Source organism: Phyllostomus hastatus, unplaced genomic scaffold, assembly GCF_019186645.2.
Source record: "Phyllostomus hastatus isolate PE091 unplaced genomic scaffold, TTU_PhHast_1.1 phas_contig_137, whole genome shotgun sequence".
NCBI lineage: Eukaryota > Metazoa > Chordata > Mammalia > Chiroptera > Phyllostomidae > Phyllostomus > Phyllostomus hastatus.
This window is the reverse complement of record NW_025333583.1, coordinates 2,188,040-2,214,788: the sequence shown is the minus strand read 5'-3', so window position 1 is coordinate 2,214,788 and position 26,749 is coordinate 2,188,040. Positions and strand designations below refer to the sequence as shown.

The window sequence follows — 26,749 nt, the reverse complement described above, 5'->3', positions numbered from 1 at the left end:
GGGTCCCGAAAGGGGCCAGCCCCGGCCGTTCTCGCGTCTCTGCCGGCCCTCTGCGGGCCGCTCCGGCCGGTGTTTTGCCCGGGCGCCTCCGTGCGCTCGGCCAACGGCCTCTGACAGCGCTCACCAGAGCGCCCCGGGCGCCGGCGGGCGGCGGCCCCAGCCGGTGTCCCTCCAGCGGGCCGAGGGGTGAGTACTGACGTCTTTCCGACCCGGGACTCGCAGCCTGGAGCCGAGGCCGTGACCAGCGGCGGCCCCGGCGCGTCCCTGCTGTCACCCTTGCCTGAGTCCCCTCCCCGGCTTCTCTCCTTCAACCCTGGCTTTCCGCCTTCTCGGGGCCTTGCCTCTCCCACCTTCCACCCCCAGGCCCCGGGGGAAAACTGTCCTGAAGACGTTTAGGGACTGACTAACCTCTGCTCCCTTTGTAGTTCTCTGTCTCTTACGGTCGATCAGTTTGGACCAAATTTTTCGCCTAGAAAAATTAGTTTGGGGGTTGCGAAACAATAGGAGTGTGCTGAGCTTGGCCGTGGCGCTTTGCCGGTCGTCTTCCCTCTCTCTCCGGTACAAGGCCCAGGCATGTATATGACCTTGAGCTAGGTACCTGTCGTCTTGAAAAGTAGTTTTTTATTTGTATTTTTTTACTTTGTGAAGAGTACGTGTTGGAAAAGAAAGGCTTCGTTGGAAGCTGGCGCGAGGCGCAGGGCGGCCTAGCCTGGGAGCATCCTTGCTCGCAGGTGCAGATGCCCGAGATCCTGCCTGGATTGCTTTCCTCCCAGGGGCGGGACGCGGGAGGAGGGCTGGGCTCCCGTTCCACCGAGCCTCTGACCTTGGTCTGCCGGAGTCCTGCTGGGGTGGAAGGAACCCCGGCTGCGTCCTACCACCGCGTTAGAGCCGGGCGCCGCCTCTCCGGGAGGAGAACCTTTCCAAAAGCGGAGGCGTCTTTTAATTGCAGAACCTAAGAAAAGCCTGGGGTCCTTGTTCTTTGTTCCCCCGAATGGGATTTGTTGGACACGGACCTCTCACCCGCGGAGACACTTGAGCTGCAAGGTCTTAAATGTTTTGTCTCCCTAGATGAAAAAACGCTTGCATCTGTGTCGATTTCGTGAGCTAATACGATCCCAAAGGAAAATCCCTTAGGAGAATGGATTTGGAGAGAATTAGAACCATTTAGTTGTACTTAGTAGTCTTTTCAAACCATGTAATTGACTGGGGGGAGGAGGGGTACGCGGACCTGCTATCTTTTCGGTTTCAGAGGCTTGTGAACTGGGTTTGCTGTTTTTTCCAGAAGGAAGTTGTGTCTAGCCCTTCCTGCCTGATAGGGCTGGCCCATTTTAGGAGTATGAAGTTGGACTGTTACTCTCCTCCCTTCTGGTGTTCCCACTTGTTTTCTGTGGATCCGTAATCCTCATTCAAAGTTCGATAGTTTATATTTTCCAAGTTTTCAGTGACTTTTCTTAAATTAAAATTAATTTTGCACCGCTACACCCTACCTTTCTAATAGGTACATTCTCTGAGCATAGTTGCTTGAAGAGAACTCTTAACGGGGTGACCTAGATAAAAACCTTGAACTAGGTTCACACAATAGGTGATTTTAAAAAAACAGACCTTTTTTGTTGTTGTTGTAATTAGAGAATTATATAACTTTTTGCAGCACGATCAATTTGACCCAAGTTTTTTTCTGTCACTCCCAGGTGTTCTGATGTAGAAAACCAGTCAAGCTTGAATCCTTGTGTCCCCAAATTGGGACACTTTCCATGAGTGGGATGTGACTGGCTTGACTCTAGGTGGTATATGGATGAGGGTTTTTGAAATAGTTTTTGTTACATGTATTGAAACCATGGTTTAAAATAGTGATGTAAAATTTCCTTTTAAAGGACACTTAAGATTTTTAGAAGTCAAATGAATGATTAAATGTGATTGAGAGTAAATGCACTGTGTGAATATGGGTAAAACCACGAAGTTGGTAAATTGCAGATATTGGGGGCCACTGTGATTCTGAGAGCAATTTTGCATCCCTTCTTTTGTAATAAAATCTGGTCTGGCCACCTAGTAGATTCTAAGTGACAAAACTTATAGAATTAATGTCTTAACTCCAAATGAGAAGTTATTTATTGCCAAAAGGTATTACCAAAAATGCCATAGTCTAATGAAGGAGAGGAAAATTAGATTTCAATGTATTTTACTTAAGCAAAAACCTTGTAACTTGGACAGTTCAGTGTTAAATCTTTGTAGAAAAGGTCCGTTTACTTGTTACATTTAAGTAGCTAAGATTGGCTTGAGGAGTAATTTGGCTTTTTCCAGAAGCTGCGTTTTCCAGGCCCACCTTTGTGACTTAAGTCTCTAATGCTTTAAAGGTAACTTCGGACTGTCAGAGGGTGCGGAGGGTGCGGCATTGCTGTAGAATAGAACACTGAGACCGGCGGGACGTCCTCCTGCAAAATTAGTGAGACTGAAGTGCAGTACATGGAGTGCAGAGAATAGCGTACTTCAGGGAGATCATGCTCTAGCAATTTGCATCTCTTGTTTATTATTACAGAACTTGAGTTTGTAATGTCCCAAGACTATAATCCTTTTGAGATACATCTTTTCAGTGTTATTTCTCAATATAAGCTTTTACGATGCTTCAGATCCACACAAGCGTAGGAAGAGCATCTCATCTAGAATAATGAGCAAAAATTGATAGTAGCGATTGTCCATAGGGACCTTTGTGGTATAGGATAGGAGGTCATGGGACGCTCTATTTTCTCAGTGTGTTTGTGCTTTGTACCATATGTACCTAGTACTGCTTTATATTGAATACTGAATGAAAGTTAGGAATAAAAGTAAATAAATATGAAATTAAATACTAAATAAAAATTTAGCCAATACATGTGTTCCTTCTTAATATATATGTATGTATGTACAGGTACACTTATATGTATCTATATTAAGATTCTTTTAAACTTATGTATTTTCATCTACATTTTGCTAAATTCAAATCAGAAATGATGACAGTCTTTTATTTAATCTCACATTAACTAATGAATGATTGTAGAGCCCTATCTGGGAGACTAAAATTGGTGGTAAGCTTTTTAATTTGCTTCTTTATTTCATGTGTGTGTTTTTTTAAAATGTAAGGTTGTGCATCTTTGATAACTTTGATCATTTGGAGGGCTTCCAGAAATGAATTACTAATACGGTATCATCTAGCTTCTCAGTTAGCTCTTGTTTTTCTCCCCCAGGGACAAGAGTGACTCTAAATCCAGGACATACACATTGAAGCAAGTTCAAGTATTTACTATGAAGCACAGAAGCAGATAGTGCCAAATAGCAAGTAGTAATTGGTACACATTTGTGAGTAAACATTTTCTGTTTCAGCTCTGTGTTCTTAGTCTTTGGATCATCTGCATGCCAAATCCTTAAAATTCACACATTTGGGTAAAGAATAAAAAAGCAGATTAGCAGTCATAATTAACCAGTTGTCAGGACTTAACGTCCTGAGCAACCTGTAAGAACTGTCCTAAGCATCTCAGTGCGGTGGGGGTTAAGGCATGTAATACATCTCTGACGTGGAGTTTCAGAAATATCCCGGCTATGACTTACAATTATACTGTCCTTAATTCTTTATTGCCCTTGACTTAGATATAAGGTCTTTTGCTGAAAATATAGTATGATTTGGTTGTCAAAATGATTCCCTTTTAAAGAAAACTCTACTTGTACATCAAATTTTTAGGCTACTTCAAATACATTTACTTCTGCTTCTTGCATTCTCTTCATGATTTCTTCACTTGTACTTAGTCACAAAATGAAGAGGATTTTTCCCCTTGGGGAGATAATGAGCAGTTTTATGCAGTGTTTTTTTTTTCTAATCTGACTTCTCTTTTCTATATACATTGGATTATTTTTTCTCTATCCTGTTGGCAAACCGTCTTTATGATTTTTGAGCTGTAGAATAATTCTGTTTAGCAGGGATTTGAATATTGATTTCTCAGACCAAGTCCCAAGCCCGCTGAAATCCAGAGATAATTTTAAGTAGCTATTTACTTTTAGTCATAGTGTCTTATGAAATGAATTGTTGAAATACTGATTTTTATTCTTTCTTTTTTACAGCTGGAAAAGCAGTGTCCGTGTTGTTATGTACACCTCCAAAAAAATTCAGATCTGTAGGGGAATTGTTGTGTAAAGTAAACTGAACTGCAGGGTAGCAGTATTTTAGTAGCTGTTAGAGGCGTGTATTTACTGTATTAAACATGAGTAAAAGAAAGACCAGTGACCCACCAATAGGAAGGTCAGTGACATTTTTTTCAGTTGAGCTGGTGTTGCAGGCTTGAGAGATAGCGGCCTTACAGCTGGTTGCCTTAGGCTAACTGTGCTCTTTCACATTTTTATCAGCATTTTCTATTTTTTTTCGGCAACTTTCTACTGCATTTCGCTGGAGCATGGGTCCTTCTTTAATTTAGGTTGCCCACTGCATCCATACCATCCTACTCCTTAAAGGCATGTCATGCTTTTAGAAAATATACATGATAATAATATGACATTAAATACAAATTAAGAATGTGAAACTTTCCCTCAAAACGAATGTATGCAATAAGGATCTATTAATACATGTGCTGTATTTGCTGTTCGTTGCATCTCATCATCAGATATACATTCAGCAAGAGAAGTTTTAATTTGTATTTTGTGACTTTCAAGGTCTGGCATCTTCTTTTTTTTTAGTAAATTTAGAATTAACTTGATTTGCCTTATGAATCTGATTTTGATTATAAAAGTTTTTTGTGCATGACAGCTATTTCAAATATTACTTTTGTAATATTTTCCTCAACTAATTGATTAGGAAATTTTAATTAAGTTTTCTTTCAGACAGCTTTGAGTTACAAGCAGCACGCAGAGCTATGCAGAGAGAGTGTATGTGTGCGTGCACGTTTGTGGTGTGGTTATAAAGTAATTTTTTAAATTTGATCCCAAGCAATAGTCTCAAGGTGCAGTTTCACCTGATAAGTGAGAAGGCATTCTGTTGAGGAAAACACTGTCTTCACCTTTTATTTTTACTTTGTATGTATTAAGTACTCATAATTGGGAAGTCCCTTGTTGCTCTTTGGACAAGGTATTGTCATCTAACTTGACGGCGCGGAGGAGACTACCATTGTAACACTCACCCACCTGTCTGTAACTCTTTTGCCCACAGAGTGAGTGGGGCAGCCTTTCCTTCTCCCACTGCTGCTGAGATGGCAGAAATTAGTCGAATTCAGTACGAAATGGAATACACTGAAGGTATCAGTCAGAGAATGAGGGTCCCGGAAAAGTTAAAGGTGGCACCACCGAATGCTGACCTGGAGCAAGAGTTTCAAGGAGGAGTTCCAAATGCTAGTGTGATTATGCAGGTTCCCGAGAGGATCGTCGTGGCAGGTATTTTACATCTGCTTCTTACGCTGCCTGACGTGTCTTTGGTTTTATTTATATTTTAGGAAAACTTTTGGGTTTTTTAAACATTATTTAGAAAAGGAGCTGGGAAATGCAACTAACTTTTTTTTTTTTCAAAATTTGTATGCATTATAATAGTCTGAAATTTCAAACAATTTTTTTTAATCAACTAACAATTGAGAGTAATATTTTCATAATTTATATACATAAAATGTGTGTAATTTTTAAGTATACAGTTTAATGAGTTCTGACAAATGTATGCCCCCTGTAACCTCGAGCACTCTCTGGATATGGGACATTTTCACTCCCCCAGAAAGCCCCCGTGTGCCCCGTCTCGCCCCATGTTTACCCAGCAGCTCCTGGCAGCCGTGGTCTCCTTTCTGCAGCCAGAGGCTGGGTTGGTCTTCCCTGGAGTTTCGCATAAGCAGAGTTACACAGTATATGCTTTTTGCTTAGAGTAAGGTTTTTGAGATTCTTTCCCGTTGTTGCTTATATCTTGTCCAGTCCAACTTATTACTGAGTAAAATTCCACGCTGTAGACACACCACAATTTGTTTATCCATTCATCTTTGGTGGACATTGGGTTTTTTCCTTTTGGGGGTTTTAAGGAATAAAGCTGTTTTGAATATTCATGTGCAGAACTTTGAGGGTGGGTTTGTCATTTTTAATTATGCTATTATAGTTGTCCCAATTTTTACCATTTGCCCCCCTCCACCCGGCAACCCCCACTCCAGTAGGCAGTCCCCACACCATTGTTCATGTCCGTGGGTCATGTATGTAAGTTCTTTGGCTACTCCATTTCCTACACTGTACTTTACATCCCCATGGCTATTCCATACACAGAGCTTTGTGAAGACATGTGTTTTTATATCTCTAGGAATGAAATTGCTAGATCATATTGTAAGTTATGTTTCACTTTTGTAAAAAACTGTCGCTAGTTTGGTAATTGGTTCTACTCTATTATATTCCCATTGGTGATGTGTGAGCATTTCAGTTGTTCCACATCCCTGTCAGCACATTGTATTGTCAGTTTTCAATTTTAGCCATCCTAGTGGGTATGTAGTGGCAAATAGTACTAGCTTTTCAAAATCTCCCTTCTTTCCTTTTTATATTTTTACTCCAAGGTAATAATGAAGACATTCCATTTTCAAGACCAGGGGATCTTGACCTCATTCAGTCGACTTCTTTAAAACCTCTGGCACTAAAAACACCACCTCGTGTACTTACATTAAGTGAAAGACCGCTAGATTTTCTGGATTTAGAAAGACGTTCTCCAACCCCTCAAAATGATGAAGTAAGTAGAGTTTTTAACATCAACTAAATTTGAAATAATATTTTTTAAAAAGCAAAAGTTAAAGAGGAGTGAAGAGGCTATAAACCATATCATTAGTAATTGTGATGGGAGCCTTCTGCACGGACCGATGATTGCTTTAAACTCTGGTTTGTAGACACCTCGAAAAAGGTATTCTGCTATTACTTTTTTAATTTAAATATTACATTTCAGGGAAAAGCAGACTTTGTGGAAGTCATGAACTGGGCACTACACCAGCATTGCAGAAGAAGTTGGAACGTTTAGCATAGGAGAAGGTTAATGCATCGATTTGTCACAATCAGGCTGGCCGACAGGGCAAAGAAAGCTCTCTTTTCCCTTGACACCAGCTCTTCTCCCTGCTTGCTGAAAAGTTTCTGCTGAGTTAATTACTGTGTCACGTAACATTGGTAGCCCTGTTGACTTAATCAGGTATTAGTAACGAGGTTCACATATTGCCTCTGCCATTGATCCAGGGCCAGTTTTGTAAAACTCCTTTCCTGGGACGATTTCTGTAGTTGCAGGTTCTTCATTACACCCTCTGAAAGACGGTGCTGTCAGAGGCTGGTGTGAGATGGTGGGAAGCACATGTTTTTCTTGATAATGAGACGCCTGTCTCTCATTTCTGATAGAATGTTCTCCAGGGAGGGTAAAGGGCCCATACAACATAGGGAGTGGAGTTTCCTAGTACTAGAAATGGACTTTTAAGTTGGAACTTTCCGCTAAGGTAATAGAGAAAATAGATCCTTAGGTGCTCATTTGGGCATTCTAGATACCTGCTTGGTGGAAAGCATTCAATGTGAGAGTTCACGTGGTAGAAGAGGCACTAAGATATTTTCAGAGTTGTATTTGTTTAAGAAACATTTTTTTTAACGTTACTGTAAGGCGCGACCCTGGGAGACACAGTTCCTGCATAGCGCTGTGAGGGAGGGCAAGGCACCAGCGCACACGGAAGATACAGAGTTCTGTAATAGCGAGGGGTAGTGAAGGGTATGGCGATCGTCATACGCAGCAGAAGGAAGGCGCCCCAGCTTGCCCCGGTGAGAGGCCCCGTCCCCAGCTCCCCAGAGTTCCCGCCGGGAACTACAGCTGTCACTGGTATTGCCTGGGAGTAAGGGTCCTGCCAGGAGGGAAACCGTCCCATTGATGTCCTTCTCATTTTGTTTTTCTTTTAATCTTTCTGCTCCCACTATTTTAGACACTTAGGCCTACTTGGTATGAAGAACTGCTCGGAAACAAGCCACACTCTTTTCTGAGTGATTGCTTTAAGCCTGAGTGAGGGAAAAAAGTATACCACCAGAATTACCCTCCGCAGACCTAGAGTTTTAAGTCTATGTGGGATTTACTCCTGCTAAGTTACTTTGGTATTTAGTCAAATGTGATAAGTACCCAGGGTATATAATACTGGGGTGGAAAACTTAGGTTGAGAATTAGATCTAATTTTGGAGACCTCCTTTACTACATATTAACTGCATAACCTTGGGCAAGTTATTTGATAAGTACAAGACTCAGCTCTAAAATAAAGATAAAAAATAATGCCGAGTGTATGAGATTATTGTGAGAATTAAATATTATAATGCATGTCATGTGTTTAGGGTGTGTTCTAATTTATGTTAAAAGCACAGTGTGTGTACATATGTTGTTATGGAAGTGAAAACCTGTAGCAGGAGCCAGATCCTGAGAAGCAGGAGAGGAGTTTCTGATTTTAGCCCCAGCTGCCTACTGAAAGGGAAACAGTGGTGGTGGTCTGCGCCTCCATTGTAAAGAAGGGTCAGGCAGCCCTCGAGAGGCAGTTAGCCGAGGAGCGAAGGAGAAAGAGGAAGGAACCAGAGTTCCAGTGGGTTTTAGGGAATGGGTTGACGTGGAAGGGCAAGTAAGGCCCTGTGAGCTGATGACACTGATGGTTCGTCCAGATGCTATTCAGTATCTATCACGTGAGATCCCCGAGTCACTGACTCTGTGGGTTGCAGCCTAGGCCGAGGTGTCTCATCTGCATGCAGCACCATTGACGCTTTGGTCTGGATAATTCTTTGTTGTGGTGAGGGCTGTCCTTTCGTACTGTAGAATGTTTGGAATGTTCGTCAGCATCCTTAATCTGTATTTACTAGATGCCACTAGTGTCCTCCAAGTCATGAAAATCCAAAAGGTCTCTAGTAGCCAAAAGGTGGAAACACTCAGGTGTTCACCAGCTGGCAAATAAATAAGCAAAATGTAGTGTATCCCTGTAGTGGAGTATTATCCAGCCATAATAAAGAATGAAGTATTCACACCTGCTACAACATGGGTGAACCTTGAAATGTTATGCTGAGTCCAGGAAGCCGAACAGAAAAGGCCATGTATTGTATGGCCCCACTTACGTGAAACATCCAGAACAGGCAGAACGCAGGTCAGCGGTTGTCAGAGGGCTGGTGGAGAGGGAAGTTGGAATGACTGCTCAATCTTAGCAATCACCAGGGCCCTGAAACCGTGGCGGCTGCACTGTTTATTTTGCTGTGGGTAAGGAATTTGCATCGTGCACAGCAGGGAAAACTTGTTTCTGTTCTGCAATATATGAGCCTAAGGTAGCCTGAGGCTGCAATAATCTGAAGGTTTACTCACCATCTGGGACCTCAGCTAGGGTTGTTGGCTAGCACACCTCCACGTGGTCTTCTCACGTGGCTGCTTGGGCTTCGCGCACCGTGGTGCCATCGTGCCAAACATGAACAGTTCAGAGGAAAAAAGGCAGAAGCGTCCTGCTTCCTACAGTATATGTGCCTTTAAAAACTGTTGGGAATTGTTCCTAAATAACATAACTCTTATCTACAGTACATAAGCCTAACAGCAATTCTTGTGCGTAGCCTTGGGTTAAGGTACTTTTGATACTAAGCCGCTCCTAGGCTACTAAGAATATTTTGCACTCCCTTCTTGTTCTTTGTGCCTGCAGGTCCGTGCGGTTGGCAGGCTAAAGAGAGAGCGCTCTATGAGTGAAAACGCTGTGCGCCAGAACGGACAGCTGGTCAGGACGGACTCCATGTGAGTACAGCCACCCGCGAGCATTGCGCCTCCCTCCTGAGTCGCTCCGCGTGTTGTCTGCCCTGCCTGTCGACCCTCAGGCACTTCGGGAAAAGGGAAAAGGAGGGGAAAGTGTGTGTGTGCCTTATGCCTGAGAAACTGAGGAAGTAATTTACTTCTAATAGCGTTTGAAATCGTTTTCCATTTACATCAATTTTACATAATCGCAGTACGTTTTACGGCCTTAAAGTCTGACCAGTTGTGAAAATTCTTCAGTGGCGTTATCTTTAATGTGTATGATGGTCTTCTCAAAGTATGATTTGTGTATTTTGCGGATCCTCCATAAAGTAGACTTAAGGAAAATTGATAAACGTAAGTGCTTAGTTCTGTGCATCCTTCAAAACTGTTTATCTAGCGTGTGGGTTAAAAAAGCAACTAAAAGGTAAACACTTGAAGAAAACGTCTTTATTTTCAAGTTAGCCAGCCCACGAAATCGTTTTTCTGGAATATGTAAGTGGATTATACATACGGTGAAAAAGCTGCATAGTTGATGGCTAGTGTAGCTTCTTGATATTTAGCGCCCCTCAGAATGACTGAACATAACCTAAGAGCTTCTCTTATTTTCCATTTGCAACATTTTTTAAGGCAGCAAAGATTTTAATGAGCTTTTCTGTTATATAAACATAGGCCTCATGTAGATCTTTAGTTATTTTGAAATTTCATACTAGTGAAATAAAAGCATGAATATAGCATCTCTTTTGTTGTTGTTGTTGTCTCCTTACAACGTATATTTTATTAGTAGCTGAGTTCAGTCAGAAGAAACAGCTCTGTTATGTATAAAAACCAGCCCACTGTATTAGAGTAAATGATTAGTTCATGGATACTTTTGCGGTTACCAGTAACATGAGTTCCTCATAACAGAAAGGATTAACAGAGTTAACTAATATTTCTTTTTGTCTTTAAATTGCCTTAATGGCATTCTAGATGTTGAACAACACTAAAAAGTTCGTATTTTAATTTTTGGTACTAAAAGGAACATGAATATTTAACTATATATTTCACATTGAAATGCTTATATTACTTAACCATACTTTTTATTATGGTGGCTATATGTGTGTTACCGTGTCATGGCAGGTAAGTTATTTAACTGTCTTCCTGTTAGTAGTATAACCTTGCCTTTTTGTCTCCTACCATTATTGATTTTACAATTTAAAATTGAATTCATCTTTATGAATGTACCTTTAGTTAACCTTAGGTATTTTATACAATGAGCATATTGTGCAGTCAGTGTTGGTAACACGGCCAGGGAGAAACTGTTAATATAGCTACATTTTATCATTAATAAAGTAATTATCAAACTTTTGCTGTCTTTCCTGCTTTTCAGTCTTTTCTTTGTAATGTGAGGTAATTATGTGTCATTGTGAGTGGACCTTTGGCTTGAATAGAAGTACTTGGCTTGAATAGAAGTACTTACCGTGTAAGACAAGAGCACTGGCCTCTGTTTTCTTCTCTGTGTTACTTTCAAGAGGCAGCAGAATTGATTGTGGTCAGCTGTAGCTGCAAAAATGAATTCTGACCAGTAGAATTGTATCTAGCTTTTCTTTTGTGTTATAAAAGCTGAATATGTAAAAGAAGCATAATTATTATTTAAGGTGGCTCAGATCAGATTCTGCCCCAAGAAATAAAATGTCAAGGTTCCAGTCACCGATTTCTGCACCGGAGTACACGTAAGATTTTATCCGCTCTGCTTTTCACGAGTAGGAGTTCTTTTCATTTTGCAGGCTTATGTTATACTAACATTTCACCAAGTAATTGGCATGCAATACCCTAATTCTCTTACTGTTTGGCTTTTTAGTACCTCTGGTTCAGGATTTCTCAAACTGTCATCATATACTTTATTTAGAGGGGGAGAAAATGGGACCAATTAAGAAAGTTATGTATGACTTTGGGTATGATGGTGAAAGTAAAATGGAATCATTTACATACAAGCACCTGAAATCTATGTGACTTTAGTAATCAGTGTCACCCCAATAAATTTGTTTTAATTCACACATAAAGACCAATACCCGTTTTCATTTTCTTTATTTTGTTTTGGTTGAAATATTCTCTAGAGATTCAACTTTAATCAAGTGTAGTGATCCCAATCTTTTTTAAAGTTTTAGTGCACTATCTTGCTTTGTTGTGACTCAGAAGAAGAATGGAGAGTATGTGTGGTTTGTCATTGAAGTGTTTTTTTTTAATATCATAGATTAAAATTATATTTCGGAGAATGTTTTGAGACTGTGAAACCCATAGAGAAGGGGAACATCGGTGTTCAGTATGAGAATTCAAAAGCTAATGTAGTTCTGAAGCCACAAAAGCCACTCTGACAACCAGTGATTTTTCTCTTGTTTTCCTTCTCTCATTGTGCTTCTAGGAACTGTAAATTGCCTTAGGTAGTGGCAACAAATTAAAGCTTTCTTTATATTTCAAAATTTCAAGAGAAACGTGTCTCAGTGAAAGTGCTTTCTCTCCTTCTTCACTATGGTACCTTTACTCTTCTTTTGGAAGAGGCGGGAACCTCAGGGAGGTATCCTCCCGGTTTGAGAAACATCATTCCTCTGAAAACCTGGGGAAGGAGGTACTTGTGTTTGGACTTTCCTTTTGATAATGACACAGCGATGCCAGGTAGATTTGAGTTTTGACGCTGGCTAGTGTCGATGTACTTAACTCTCATGTCATAAAATTTTATGGAAGCCTGAGACAGAGCTGCTGCTAATGAAATAACATGGCAGGCACTGGTGCTTTCTTCCAGCTTTTCTAACCTTTCATAAAAGAAAAAGCTTTGAAATTGTTGATGTTTTATAACATGACTAGGATCAATTTATCATCAAAGTGCATTTTTATTAAACCACTAATATAACATTTGGTAAATAATCTCACTGCCTTTGCGATATGTTTACTTTTTTATTTGTCGCGGTAGCTCACTTGTCAAAACAAGGTAAAAATAAAACCCCAGCAGTCCCCTTCGCAGCAGGCGCGGTGGCGGGCGTTCCGGTAGCGTCAGACCGGATGCTGAAATGGAGCCTGTTACTTTCCTTCTGAAATTTGTTTATTCGTAAAAGAGGCTTGCAAGGCTGCTTCAAGTCTTTTAAATATTGCTAAAGTATTTATTGCTTCTAATGAGGGTGACTTTAGCCATCTTAAGAGTTAATCATTTAATTCATCTAGAGATGAAAATATATGCTAATAATGAAGGGCATTTAATCTATTCATATACTGTCCAAAGTGGTCAGCATTTAAAAAAATCCTATTATGTTTTTGCTGTTTATGAGGGATTACCTCATAAATTAATAAAAATGTGTATTTCTTACTAATCTTTGAAAATTTAATTTTTTAAATAAACCATCAGAAAGCCAAATATGTTTTTTATGTTAGTCTTTGATGAAATATCTTCACTAGTATTGATAGACTTAATTTTATATTTTTCTACATAATTTTTAAAGTACAGTTGAGGATCATGTAAGCTTTTTAATTTCCATTATTACCATTTTCAATTTCATATGATCATTGAATCTTAGAATTGGAAGAGATCTTATAGACTGTTTTAGAACTACACCTCTACACCTTCTGTGCATTCTATCTTGAGAATTCTTTGCAGTTAATCTTAAAATAGTTTGTGCTTGACTACTGTATAAATACACCTGATGTTCTGTGTATGGGCAGGAAATACTTCTACTTTTTAGAACTTAAACAATTCCCCTTGATTTTTTTCACAAAACGATTTCTCTCAAATAACCCTTCTTTTCTCTTAATTTTTAGTGGACAAAAATCTGTCAAACCTTTTTCATGGATTTGGATTAAGTTATCTACATTATTGCTATAAGATTTTTCTAAATACTGATTGTTACAGACTTTCATATAGTAGTACGTAGCTACTTTTTTCACTAATATAGAATAACATGCATAAGTGTTCAATTTAAGGGCCAAAGTACAAAGACAACATCTTTAATTATATCAATACACATTGTACTGCTCAGTCTTTTACAAGTTGCTCAGGCGTATGCAGCCAGGTGTGTTGGGAGCTCTGTCCAGAAGTGTGTAGGGTTTCTTGTGCATGTGGCACGGAACTGGCCATTTTTATTCCAGCCTCTGTGGCACTTTTCTAGCATGAATTCAGTCTGGTTTCTAACACAGAGCGAGAGCTTCAGGTTTCCCTGTGCTGCCTAAAGAGAATCCTGAGTGGAAGACGAGTACCTAGACTTGTGTCTAGGTAGACTGATTTTTTACTCTCCTTGGATGCCGAATATGGGTTCTGCCAAGTGCAGTGGGTCGGTTGGTAACTTGGCTCGTGTGCATCCCAGGACCTTCTCTGTCTCTGGGCAGATGCTTAGGGGAACTAAATAACCGTGAGCCTGCATCCGAAAACTTGCATTTCTTTCGGCACCATTAGGCCTTCTTCCCATGGGGAAATGAGCCCTGACATTAATTTCTCAATATGCTAAGACTTGGCTTAGGTCTTTCTCTTCTAAGTAGTCTTTGGAAAACATGGTTTTCACGTTTATTCTACTTTGCACTTGGGATCATTAAGGCATTCAAAGTTCTGCACAAAATTATGAAAAGATTTTGTTTTTAATTTTCTGGGACTCGGGGAATAATACCAGATGACAGCTATCCTTTCAAAACTTATCCCACTTATTTTGTGGTTTCCAAACAAGTACACATTAAGTTAGAAAAAAAAATTATACAAGTCAAAATAAAAGATTTTCTCTTTTCAGTTTTTCACTGTCTTCTCCATTTTCTTTTTTTACTTTATTTTTTTCTTTTCTTTCTTTTTTTTTTTTTTGATGTAATACACAAGGATGAGGTTTAGTCTGCAGTTTAGCCCTGACTTTGAAAAAATGTTGAGCCCATATCTCAGGGTCCTGGTCCTTTTATAACAAAACCTCTTACTGTAAAAACCCAGATGCCAAATCTATGTACTTAAAGACCTCACGTGGCTAACCGTGCTCTGACATTAAACAAGTCTCTGAAAATACTGACGCCAGCCTCGTGAGTTCAGGTTAGAACTATAAAACTGCTCCATTCACGTGTGTTCCGTTTTTAGGAAGCGCTGGCAGTGGAGCCCAAGAAATTGTGACTTAGCTCGTGCAGGAAAGAACGTAAAATTGCTGTCACTGAGAAGCCCGGAAATGGCTGTTTAATGTCCGTCTGGATAATTTCAGGAGAATCCTTGTCTTTCACTGTATTCACAGGATTGGGAGGAGTTTTATGTGTTAGTCATTTAGCCAGAGGTCACATGCTTGAATATAATTGAAAAACTAAAGTACTTTTGTTACAGCTTTCTGAAACTTGAATTCATCTTTAAATTTACTTGTAAACGCAGCTTGCTTCATGGTCTTTGCGAAATCTTTGAAATGGCATTTTCGCAGGATCACTTTCAATCCACGTGTTTCGAGTCCGTCCGACACCTGCACACCAGAATTTCCCGTCCTAGTAAGCCGCAGGGCAGAGTTGTTTGTGAGCAGTGTGGCTGCTGAACTGAAATGCACGCACCCACCGAGTGAGGAGCGCTCCTTCCCCAGAGCTAGCGGACAAACACGCTCTCAGCCGCAGTTGCCTTACTCTCCAACGTTGTTCTCTCACAATCCGTGTTTTTACTTTGATGTTTAAGGCTACACAGTTACAGGTGCTGCATTGTGGTTGGTCTTTTAAAACAATTTGATATATTAACTTAACTCGATTTGACTGTTTTCTTAGGGGAAAGCGAAGGGTGGGAGAAGGGGCAAGAAAATTTAGAAACTTTTAAAAATATAACTGGGAGAACTGCTCAGCTAAAGTTTTATAAAAATCTGACTTGAGTGTTTTGTGTTTTTTTTTTTTCTTCATTTGCTGTGCTCACGTAAACAGTGTGACACCGTCGCCACAACAGGTTCGGGTCTGTCCTCCCCGTGTGTTCCCTGAAGACGGAGCTAATCTTTCCTCTGCGCGTGGCATTTTGTCGCTTATCCAGTCTTCTACCCGTAGGGCTTACCAGCAGATCTTGGATGTGCTGGAGGAAAACCGCAGGTGATTGGTCGGCAGAGGCTCTTGCCAGCTTCGCTGAGTATTTTCTGGCTTTGTTGGTGGACTGTGGTGTCTTCCTTTTGTGTGTGCTGCTTCGTCCCTTTCTAAAACGCAGTGGTTTAAAACAGCTTGCTTTGCTTTCTTTTGATTTGAAATTGTTGTCCAAAATTCACATTTCACCAGATTCTATTAGCTTTTCTTCAGTCAGGGAGGATAGTTAGTTAATAACTACGCACAGGAAGTGTAACGATTTTCCCGGAGGCTTTGTTGGCCTGATGGAAGAACACGATTCCATTTCGGCATACGCTGGGGACACCGTGGGGTCGAGCGCAGGGTGCTGAGCCATAGCACACTCATCTTCTTCAGTGAGTCTGTCGGAATTAACGTGGTTGGATTCGTGAAGCCGAGTCGAGACTCTGATGTCAGTGTAGCTGCCAGGACATTTTTTTGAAATTCTCTAGCTAGATATCTAAGCCTGGATCGAAAATGCTGGGTGCTATTGACTTTTTGAAAATCATGTTTTTTTGGAATCGATAACATCTACTTTTGAACATCAGGTAAAACCATTAGTAGTGTACTTAGACTTGTTCATACAAATAAAATTTTTGCGGTTATTTTTGTCCTTGCTTCATTCCTACATAACATTTTTTAAAAGATGAAATTTGGGAAGCTTTTTGGCATAGTATGCGAAAGGTACATTCAGTTTCATTTCAACTCTTCACGTTTTATCTAGTAATTCTGGGAGTCAGTGTTCGACTTTTCGGGATCATTTTATTAGACTGCTGGTTGTCGAATTTTGAAGCACAGCCGATAAATTCAGCTGGCCCTTCCGGTCCACCTTACCTCTTCCCTCGGGAACCGACGTGTGTGCAGCTTGCTCTGGACAGACTTCCGGTGCAGTGCTCTGAGCCTCCCTGGAGCCCAGGTGTGCCCCCGTTGCATAAGGAACTTGTCCGTCCTGCTCAGCGGGCGTTTCGGAGCCTCCCAGGGTTCCTCTAGTGGTACGTACGCATTGGGGCCCAGGGACCGAAGCTGTACCAGAAAGACCTGCAGAGAGAAAGCTCGTGGCAGGGGAGACACACACACAGCAATCCTCTTCCCCAAGGGTTTCAGCTTCTTTTTATGCTCTTCGAAGCTTCGGGGACCACCTTAGAGTGTCTGGAGCCTGTAAGAAGCAGCATGCTTCAGAAGAAAAAGCCATGGATACAGGGGGTCGACCAGATTCAGTCTTGACGTGCGCCCTGCCCCCGCCCCCCACTGAGTATCTAGCTGTGTGAGATGACCTTGGACAAAGTGCTTGGCTTCTCTGGCCTCGTTTTTCTCACCCATTGAAAGAAGAAGAAGGGTAAAATATCACCTCGTTTTCTGGATTCTTGTGAGGAACCTTCCCTCAACCACCACCATCATCACTTTTACTTACAATATAGGGGTAATGGCCTCCAGTTCTTTATTGTGTGGTGGGAGATCCTTCAAAGATGCTGAATATAAAGTACCTGGCACTTAGGAACTAATATTTCCAAAAGCCTGTTTTCTCCTTTGTCCTTAAAATAAATTCATTCTTCACCAGGTATCCTCTTTAACCTTTTAATTACAATAGGTCCTTAGAAGAGACCAGATTATTAGGCCAGATTATAGCATATCAAATGCTATTACAGTGAAAATATCTGAATGAGAAAGATATTTATAAATCTTATATCAATTAAATAATAATTAGATGACAAAGCCCCAGTATGTTAAAATTATGAAAAACTATTTTGAGCCCAAAATGAACTTGTATTTTATGTTTTAATTGTAATGAATTGATAACTTTAAAATCCCTTTTCTGGGAAGGAATGATATTTTCTTAAATGAGAGTTTTAAAATTCATGAAGTAGTCGTATTAGTAATTCTTTGTTCCCGGTTACACACCATTGTTGTTACTTGGAGCCTGGAAGGTTAGATTCCTATTTGTCTTACTGAGTGCTTTCATTATTGAAAGCGTTTTAGTTTTTTATCATAGTATTTCAATCTCTTACAAACTGAATGCTGAACAAGAATTAATCAGAATCATAAGTGCTAAATCGGGGTTTATATTTACTGTAAGAACTGTCTAGCATAATTTTTCAGCTATAAGAACTAGGAATGTGAAATTTGGATAATGGTCTACTTGCATGATTATAAAATAATACTGCTTATAAAACTTTAAGTGCTTTTATGTTTCTTGTTTTGTATATCTTTTTCTTTTCTGCTTGATTACTCTTGGCTGTTACAACCATGTATTATCTTTGGTCTTATGCCATCTCATTAGGTATAGGTAAATTAAGCTAGCACTATTTGACAGGGAGGGAAGGAGGGAGGGTAGGAAGGAAAAAAGAAGACTTTATTATAAAATAATGCAGATTCCCAGTTGCTTGGCAGAAGAACTATTTGTAGTTTATACTTTAAGGGACATTGTTGAAAGGTTTATCTATCTTGAAAGGTTTAAAAAATAAGGTTTACATTTTCATTTTCTTGTGAGAACTCATGATCTAAAACTAAGCTCAACATGAAGAGAGAGTTAAATCTAACGCATTAGAAAAGTTTATTTATCAAAACAACTGGAACAAGCACTGGGTGTGTTCTTTGGATTTTAAATGCCAGTATGTTTTAGTCCCTGGCTGGGCAGGAAACGCCCAGGTCTTCTGACATCGGTGAGAGCTCTGTGTCTCATTGGCCAACGCACAGCGCTCACGTTTTTTAAAAGGGACTTACTGTGTAAGGACACTATTTAAACATCGCCATATTAGTCATGCTTAAGACTTAATTTTGAAGGGGCTTGATTACTTCTGTAGTTTTCCTTAAGCAAATTCTGCAAGCTTTAAGTGTATATAGAATAAAATAATATGTAAATAATTTTATTTTTTTGCAACTGTCTGCATAAATACATTACTTGGAAAGCCTAGAATGTGGAGTTGTAGTTGAAACAGTGTTTGTTATTTATAATTTGTCTTTTTTCAAAATGTGTGTAATTCCTGGTTCCCCAATTAAATTGCTTATTTACTGTAGCAATTTCCATTTTTTTAAACAAAGAAACATTTTATTAAGTCAAATTATTTACTGAAGAATGCCCATATACAAGTTAATCCTGGAATTTACAGAGCCTTGGATCTCATTCCTTTTTGCCACTAATTACAAAACATGTTGTTCAACGTAGTCATCAAACTTAAAAAAAAAAAAAAAGACTTTTGAATGTACTAAATTACACTTAGGGTGGAAAGCGGTACAATGCCAACTGCCTGTCTAATTTGCTTTTATATTATGTGTGTCAACTGCCAGTGCAAGAAGACAAAACGAAATGCGTTGTGAAAGGTAACTGTATTATCTCCTGGCTCTGCACTATGAAGGGGGATCTCTGTGGTGGAACGTGCTACATAGAGCAGATCCATGCGAGCATGTTAGTGTGACTTTCTTTAAAAAGCTTTAGGTAGCACGCCGCGTTGGCTTTACTAAACATTCTCATGTTCCTGTAATGTAAGGGGGTAGTTAAAGGAACGGTGTTCCTAATGCCGCAGAGTAAACATATCAGTAGGACGGGACACGTTTAAAAACTGTCTCAAGCACATGTGATTTCTCACTGTTCTGTAGCGAACAGAGTACAATTCTAACAGATCCCCTCCTCACAAAAGCCTTTGAATCTCTTATCCTCTAGGCTCCAAAAATTTATTTAAGCACCAGTAGTGCCTTTAGGACACATTCAAGCTGAAAGCTAAAATTTTCTTTAATAAATTGAATTGAGAAAAGGGTGATTTGTGTTATAGCCAAAATTCTACAGCTGTGTCAACTTTACCAAAAAATAAAGTAAAAACTAGTGCATTTGATATTAAATGATTACTATAATTTAGAATTGCCTTTATATTTAAATTCATGCTAAACCTGATCAGTACTTAGAGAATGAGATATTCAAAATACAGTGTAATGGTTCCTAAAATCCTTATATTCATTCTGTACTCCACCCTTCTTTCTCTATTTAGTAAATATTGCTGATTACTTTTTGGGGAATTGACCAGTGACCTTGTGGAGCTTTTGTTTTCTGATTTTAAAAAATAAGATGTATTGGAATGGTCACTGCTTACCTAGGTAAGGAGCTAATTGTTTTCTAAAGACAATAGTCTGTACCGAAACTAAATGAAAATCCCCACAAAGTTTTCCAGTGCGCCCTAGCCTCCATGCCCATCAGCCCTGTATGCCGCTCCTGGTTGTCTCTCTAGCGCAGACTCAGCATCGGTGCCTCTGTGATGTGCCGCGGTGTGTCCGCGCAAACATGCCCCCGGTCTCCTCCGCTCCAGAACCGAGGCTTGCGGTTCTGCTCTGGGGAGCTCGGAGTTGGAATGAGACACGGCCACATCAAGCTAGGAGGCACTGATCAAAATTAATGAAGGGGGAAGGAAGCAATTGTGGGAAAGAGGAGTTAGGTGAAATTTTCATTTTCGAGATGGGATGTCGATATCACATGAGCAACCACGATCATGCAGGCGCTACTAACCGGTTCCTGACACGCTTCTAAAGTCGATGGGATGTTTTTTCTAACTAGAAGAGGGAGATGACACTTTTTATGTAGAGTTGTCCTCTATCTTGAATTTCATAAATTAAAATGTAAGCACAGAAAATAGTATTTTATGTTGGTGCTATTTTGTTACAGTAGCTAGAGATTTACTTTTTAACCCATCGAAAATATTAAATTTATGAAAACCTTAAAATGGAGGACACGTGAGACAAAGATGTTCAAAGTTATTTGAAACATATTGTATTGAGACATACAATATAACTATATTTGACACTCACTTGTCTTGTTTTTGCTTTTATTTCATCCCTTCTCTGTTTCCTGATTCTGTCTTGTGCCTTCTGCAAAACCTGCCCTAGACCTGTGTTGCGTGGTGGGTCTGCCGCCGCCACTGCTAATCCGCATCATGACAACGTCAGGTAACTTTTGAGCCTTTGTAAGTCCCAGGGGGAACAGTTGACTGAACTTGTGTTTTGCAGGCGATAGTGCATGTAGTAGCCACGCCTTTGTATTACAGCTTGAACTTCTACAGCTTTTCTCTGAGTGCATCCTGCTTTTCTCTGAGGACAGTGAGTAGTCATTCATGACATTTGGCCCCCAGCGTACAAGGAAAACGCTTAACAGTGATGACATAGGATCGTGTATCCTAGATGTTTTACTTACATACAGTTTCAGTAGCAAGGCATCTTCTTCATTTGGGGGGAATGAGCATTGACCATTTGGGGAAATTGAACATGCATAAAGGGAGTTCAGTTTTAAGAATTTTTGTCATCCTTGATGTCAACTTTTACCTTTGCCCCTTTCTCACTTTCACGCGTGCTGGATCTGAAGGGTCGTTTCCTCTGTGAGCACGAGGACAGATGGAAGGACACATACAAATACTTGAGATTCTCACGTGCCAAAACCTTCATTTCCCGTCCTCTAGGGGAAAGAACCTGTTTAGTATACACACATACCATTACTATATTTTTTCAGAGCTAATTTTGCTTAAGCACAAATACATCGTCTGTGGCAGCAGGCTTAAAACTGGCAGCACCATTTCTATGATGAGAGGAAGCTCACGTCCACTGTGAGGCGGTGGGAGAGGGAAACCTCAGTTTCTCACTGCAGCCGGGGCAGCTGGGAGGAGCCCAAGCGGCCCTCGGTGCCTGGGAGTCCCCTGCTGCTGCGCTGACTTGTCTGTTCCAGCGTTAGCTCCGCCTACTGTCCAGTTTCCCGGGTGTATTTACTCTTAGGTTGGGGTCATTTTATCTGTTTTCAACCAGTGATCTCGTTTAGGATTTCTTACAGAGTTTTAGTTCTGGTAAACACAGATTTTAGTTTAAAACACATGGTAATGTTTTGCTTCTGTCTGAAGTTGAATTATGTAGTGTTTTTGCCATATCCTTAGATTTGTTTGCAAAGGAAGGTTTCCTTTACAGATATTGAAAACCTTAGGTAATTCAGGATTTAAATTGTGAGTAATCTCTTTCAGTTGTACTTCATTCTCTGTGTTCAGTCCAGGCCCTTTGACCTTTGAAGCAATTGCTTCTATTGCTTGATTTTTTTCCAGTTATTCATCTCATGTGTGACTTCACAGAAATAGATAAGTTTTGTTTTAAGGATAAGATGTAGAGAAGAGGCATCTTTTATTTAATCCACCAGTTTAATTGTATCATGAGGTTCAAAGGGATAATTAATTCAAATGTTTGTAAGCCCATAGCTCTAGCATCTGCTAACTTAGTAGTTTATTTCCCAGGTTGATGCAGTTACTCTCAGCATAGCAGGGTGTTTATTCTGCTCCCGTGAAGAAAGGGGAGCTGATGAGAAGGCAAGTCGATGTAGTTGTCAAAGGCACATCCAGAGATTATCCCAGATCATCTAGTGTTGGCACAAACCACGTTATGGAAGCTGCGACCTGCCTCGTTATAACCAGTGTTCAGAGTGATGATGACGCCGCCTGATTGAAGTGTTTTTGGATTATTTGCAATTGCATTTGAAACAAAGGATTTTCTGAACAGACTTGTCTTTAACATGCCTAGATGAAAAACAATTCTCTTTGTACCCCTTTGTGTGGTAATGTGCTTTTCATAATGGGGACTTGCTTGAAATACTACAATACATGATCTATGTGCCAACTTTGTATGTTGCATAGGAGTAACTTTTAAATTCAGTTTATTTATATTCTGCTCATTCAGAACATTTTACTGAAATAACTGTACAGGATTAAAATAGGATATAAACATGAGGTGAATTGTATGGTATGTTAATTATGTCTCATTAAAGCTGTTAATTAAAAATGTATTTAAAAGTGGAAATCCAGGCAAAGAAGAAGAGTAATATTTATGTATATTTGTTTCTCAGAAGTTTATTGTCATTCATTTAAAAGTCAGTGTCCTTTTAGAAGTAACTGCTTTTGAACAAGAAGTACTTTTTTTAAAGATTGTATTTATTTTTAGAGGGAGGGGAAGGAAGGGAGAAAGCGAGGGAGAGAGACATCACTGTGTGGTTGCCTCTTGTGCACCCCCTACTGGGGACCTGGCCTGCAACCCAGACATGTGCCCTGACTGGGAATCGAGGCCACATCGAGTCCACTGAGGGCAAGTCCACCCGTCAGGGCAAGAAGTACTTTTTAATTTGCTTTCTCTGGAATTTGTCATAGTGGCTTTCCAGTATTACTGTCTTACACATAGCTGCTTAAGGGTTGATTATTGAGCCAATTTGGGATCCGGATATAGTGGCAAAGTGTATTCAGGTGATTTTACAGTAGAGAGTAATTGGAAGTAAGAAGTAAAGAGTAGAAATGGCAAGAAAAGAGGCAATGAGAAGAAGAGGAGAAATTAGAAAATGATCCGTCTGATGTTCTTTAGCTGGAGTTAGTGTCCCCTGCCCGCGAGTCTCAGCAGGGACTCCTGTGCGTCCACAGGTGGACATAAGTGTGTGAGAGCTGTGCATCGCCACACCCCAGAGCGGCAGCCCCAGACCTTTTCAGCCAGGGACCCGTTGTAACGATGCCAGCCCCTCTGAGTTGAAAAGTGTCTCCTCGCGTGTATGTTTAGTCAGGGTTTCTCCTTCTTGTCGAAGTTTCAGGGTACTGACAACATTGAAGATAGTTATTTTAGGTTGTTTCCTTTCCTTTCTCAGTAACCACTCAGATGGTAAAATATTTTAGGAATTCATGCTAGTGAATTCCATCCAGTCTTTGAACAATTGTTTGAGCACTCGCCAGGTATTCTGAGTTCTGTTCCAATACTGAATTTTATTTTTACTTCTGTCTGCTAGGTATGGCATTTCAAACCTGGATGCAGCAGTTGAGGGGACTGCAGACGACATGACCGTTGTGGATGCAGTTTCGTTAAGACGACAGGTATTTGATGCACCGAATAAGATGTAATGCTGAGGGATAGTCACCTCACTTTTAAAGGGACAGTTCTGACGTTTCATCATTTCTCGCCTGTGGAAGTCATGAATTAAAATATTTTATCTGTAAGACTATTTATTAAACCACAATTGATTTTCCCATTTTGATTAAAGATGTGTTAAACCACCATTTACATGTTTTGATCAGCATAAAACAATATTACCAGAATGGACTGATGTAGTTCTGGCAGATAACAAAGAATCTTGACATTTTAGCAAACCAGCAAAGCCATAAAATTGAGAACTCCATTTTGGAAACTTCTCAGTTTGCAAGAGGGTCTTTATGTAGCAACTTCTCATTTTCTGTGTTAAGTCCCTCTTAAAACTGCAGTGCGTATGTATGTTTACATATACTCCCAGCCTTGGGACCACACGAGACGTACACGTGTGGGGAAGGCATATTCCGTGTTCCAGTTGTGTTTGTGCCAGGAAGGTGTGGAGGGGAAGTGAATGAAAATAAAGTAGTTCTAAAATTAAGAAACTGAACATTCTAGCAGAAGAATAAATCAGAGTATCATTTTAAAGATTTAATACAATACAAAGGTAGTAAGAAGCAAATAGTGTTTTTCAATTTGAGTCTCATTTATTGAAACAAATGGAAGCTATGTCCTAAATTCTTACATATTTTCCTGTATTTACTTGTACTCTGCCTATTGAAGGAAGTGCTTCCTTTGACCTTTATCATTGAAGTCACAATTACACCAACAGCCTTGCTTTCTGAAAGTGTAATTTGAGTTTGTGTTGTCACAGCATTCATTTAACCCTTACCTTAGAGGGTGAACTAGTAGAGGAGAGACAGAGACACAGTCATTAGAAATAAATAAGTCACACACGTGCTGTGAAACTTTGAAAGGAGTAGAAAGCTAGTTGGGAAACTGAGTTTCTAAGATAAGTAACAAAAATGGCATCTTAAGAAGATTCTGCAGAATTTATATCTGGGACTTAGCAGCAAGGGAAGCTGCTACTTCTGCAGGTCTCTCTGCTCGGTTGGAGCCCAGCACTCTGGAGTCCACTTAGTGATGAGCCGCTCCCGGGCCACCGGCTTCAGGATGCAGAATTCATCCCCTGGCGGGTGGGGGTCACAGGGACCACTGAAAGGGGTTCACTTGGGGGGGTCCTCTCAGTAAATCAGAGAGGTGGACAGAGAAGGGTGTTAAAGCAGGGTAAAGGTGAACAACTGAGGCTGAGTGACAGAAACTCACAGAAGGGCGGGGGCCCCTCACGCTTTCCACCGCAGTGAGCCCGCCTGAGTGTGCGCTTGGGCTTTTCTGCCAGACCAGCAGCATGCCGCTGGCTGACCCACCTCGCTGGTCGGGGGAGGCGGGGAAGTGTACCCTTTCTAACTCGGAAATGTGGAGGAGGGGCAGGGAGGAGAGCACGCAAGCGAATTTAAGCTGTCATAGGTAACTTTGCTATATATAGTTTTGTTTATTTTGCTCCAAATGAAGTTTTCCATGTTTGTAATAATTATTTTGACAAACTGTACTACTTTATAAGAATCTGATTACTCTAGTAAAGCTTCTGTTTTGTTGTTTTGTTGTTTTTCACTTAGATAATCAAACTAAACCGCCGCCTGCAACTTCTGGAAGAGGAAAACAAAGAACGTGCTAAAAGAGAAATGGTCATGTATTCGATCACTGTAGCGTTCTGGCTGCTTAACAGCTGGCTCTGGTTTCGCCGCTAGGGGTAACCTCAGCTCTCAAAAAATATTGTCTCGACAGCTGGAAATATAAAGAATTTGCAAGCTTCTTTGTTTCTGTGTTTGCGTTGTATGCCATTTTACAGTCCGTGTCCTGAAATGGTGCTCCTCCGGAAAGGAGGGGAAGACTCGTGCCGGCAGAAGTGGAGGAGGCTGCTCTGTCACTTAACCGCATCCCCTTTTAACCGGTCCCGCAGTGGCGCCTGCTCAGAATTCTCCCTCTGCATGTGTTGTGAATAGGCTCTGATTTGGGTTTTTTTTTTTTTAAGGAATTAATTTTTTTGCCTCATCAGTCTGCACAGGTAATTCTCTTAGTGGAAGAGGGGTAGAGAATGGATTTAGAAAAGTATGTGTAAAAAGAAGAATGTTCTGTCCTGTTTCTCAATCACTATTAAACAGTTATGTTAACAGACATGCTTGCATCCACATTTCAGCGTTAATACTTATAAAGTCATGGTCTGGAATCAGAATTAATAAAATCAAGCCGCCTCATGTTTCATGATCACCTTTATTAAAATAATTCCTGACATTTTCAGCAGTTTATCTAATATGTGTGTAAAATGCGCATTCTTGTTTTTATTTTAGTTTTTCAGGTGGTTTTCTATAAAGTACATTTTTACTAAGTTTATGTGTGAATGATTTAAAAAACCACAGAATAAAGTACAATTGTAGTGTATTTAATAAACATTCAACCAAAGCAGTGTTTCTTTATTGAGGGCTTTTGTTTCACCGTAGTGCGCTCTGAGCTCCATCCCACCGTCCTTCCTCACGTGGACCTGAGTCCGTCTCAGGCGCACTGACTGCGGCTCGCTGGCAGGTAGCGAGATCCTGCTGTGCGTCCTTTCAGGTCTTCGCCCTGCAGGGGGCGCTGGCTGTGTTCCCGGTGGTTTTCTCGTTTGTGGTATCCACAGTGTGGTGCGGATGAAAGTGCCTTGAGCTGCGTGTGCTTTTCCCATTGGAGTGTTTAGCTCATCTACGGAATCTCATGAGAACAACTGTACCAAGGAAGCAAGTCCTGGAAGCCCTCAGTTCTGAAACTATTTTTTCTTATTTTGGTTCAAAACCTGATAGAATTTTAGTGAGGTGTAGTACCCTCTACACAGCTTCAATATCTTGCTTCTGAGGCAGTGAGTTTTGGGAAAAGCAGGGGAGGGAAATTCCTTAAATATAGGTAGATTTAACATTCTATTCTTGCTTTACCCCCCATCCTTCAAATCAAAAAAATCCTTGGAGGAAGGAATTTACTTAACTTCCCAGGATTTATCATGAGTTTGATGACCTTTTTTTTTTCTTTTTCTTTTTTTAAGATTTTACTTAATTATTTTTAGAGAGAGGGGAAAGGAAGGAGGAAGACAGGGAAAGAAACATCGATGTGAGAGAGACACAT

General features: G+C 40.4%; 1 protein-coding gene across 9 annotated transcripts; it reads left to right on the top strand.

The window, feature by feature from the left end:
• MFF (mitochondrial fission factor) lies at nt 1–26,062 on the top strand. 9 transcript variants are annotated; one of them, XM_045853763.1, is made up of 12 exons: nt 1–186; nt 3,219–3,330; nt 4,087–4,264; nt 5,165–5,385; nt 6,525–6,694; nt 9,633–9,721; nt 11,353–11,427; nt 15,590–15,748; nt 19,040–19,072; nt 20,624–20,683; nt 23,526–23,610; nt 25,216–26,062. In XM_045853763.1, exons 3-12 carry the CDS (start codon nt 4,227–4,229, stop codon nt 25,345–25,347), a joined length of 1,062 nt encoding a protein of 353 aa, XP_045709719.1. In that variant the 5' UTR covers nt 1–186; nt 3,219–3,330; nt 4,087–4,226; the 3' UTR covers nt 25,348–26,062. The 9 variants fall into 9 exon arrangements, with proteins under 9 accessions (XP_045709719.1, XP_045709754.1, XP_045709745.1 ...); XM_045853771.1 differs by lacking the exon at nt 1–186 and adding an exon at nt 904–1,044; XM_045853798.1 differs by lacking the exon at nt 4,087–4,264.
• Nucleotides 26,063–26,749: the final 687 nt, after the last annotated feature.

Excerpts from the sequence above, each read along its gene's own strand:
- MFF (XM_045853763.1), top strand. The coding sequence starts at position 4,227 with ATGAGTAAAAGAAAGACCAGTGACCCACCAATAGGAAG. Across the intron at positions 4,265-5,164 it reads AGTGACCCACCAATAGGAAG|AGTGAGTGGGGCAGCCTTTC; the intron begins GTCAGTGACATT and ends TTTTGCCCACAG. Across the intron at positions 5,386-6,524 it reads CGAGAGGATCGTCGTGGCAG|GTAATAATGAAGACATTCCA; the intron begins GTATTTTACATC and ends TTTTACTCCAAG.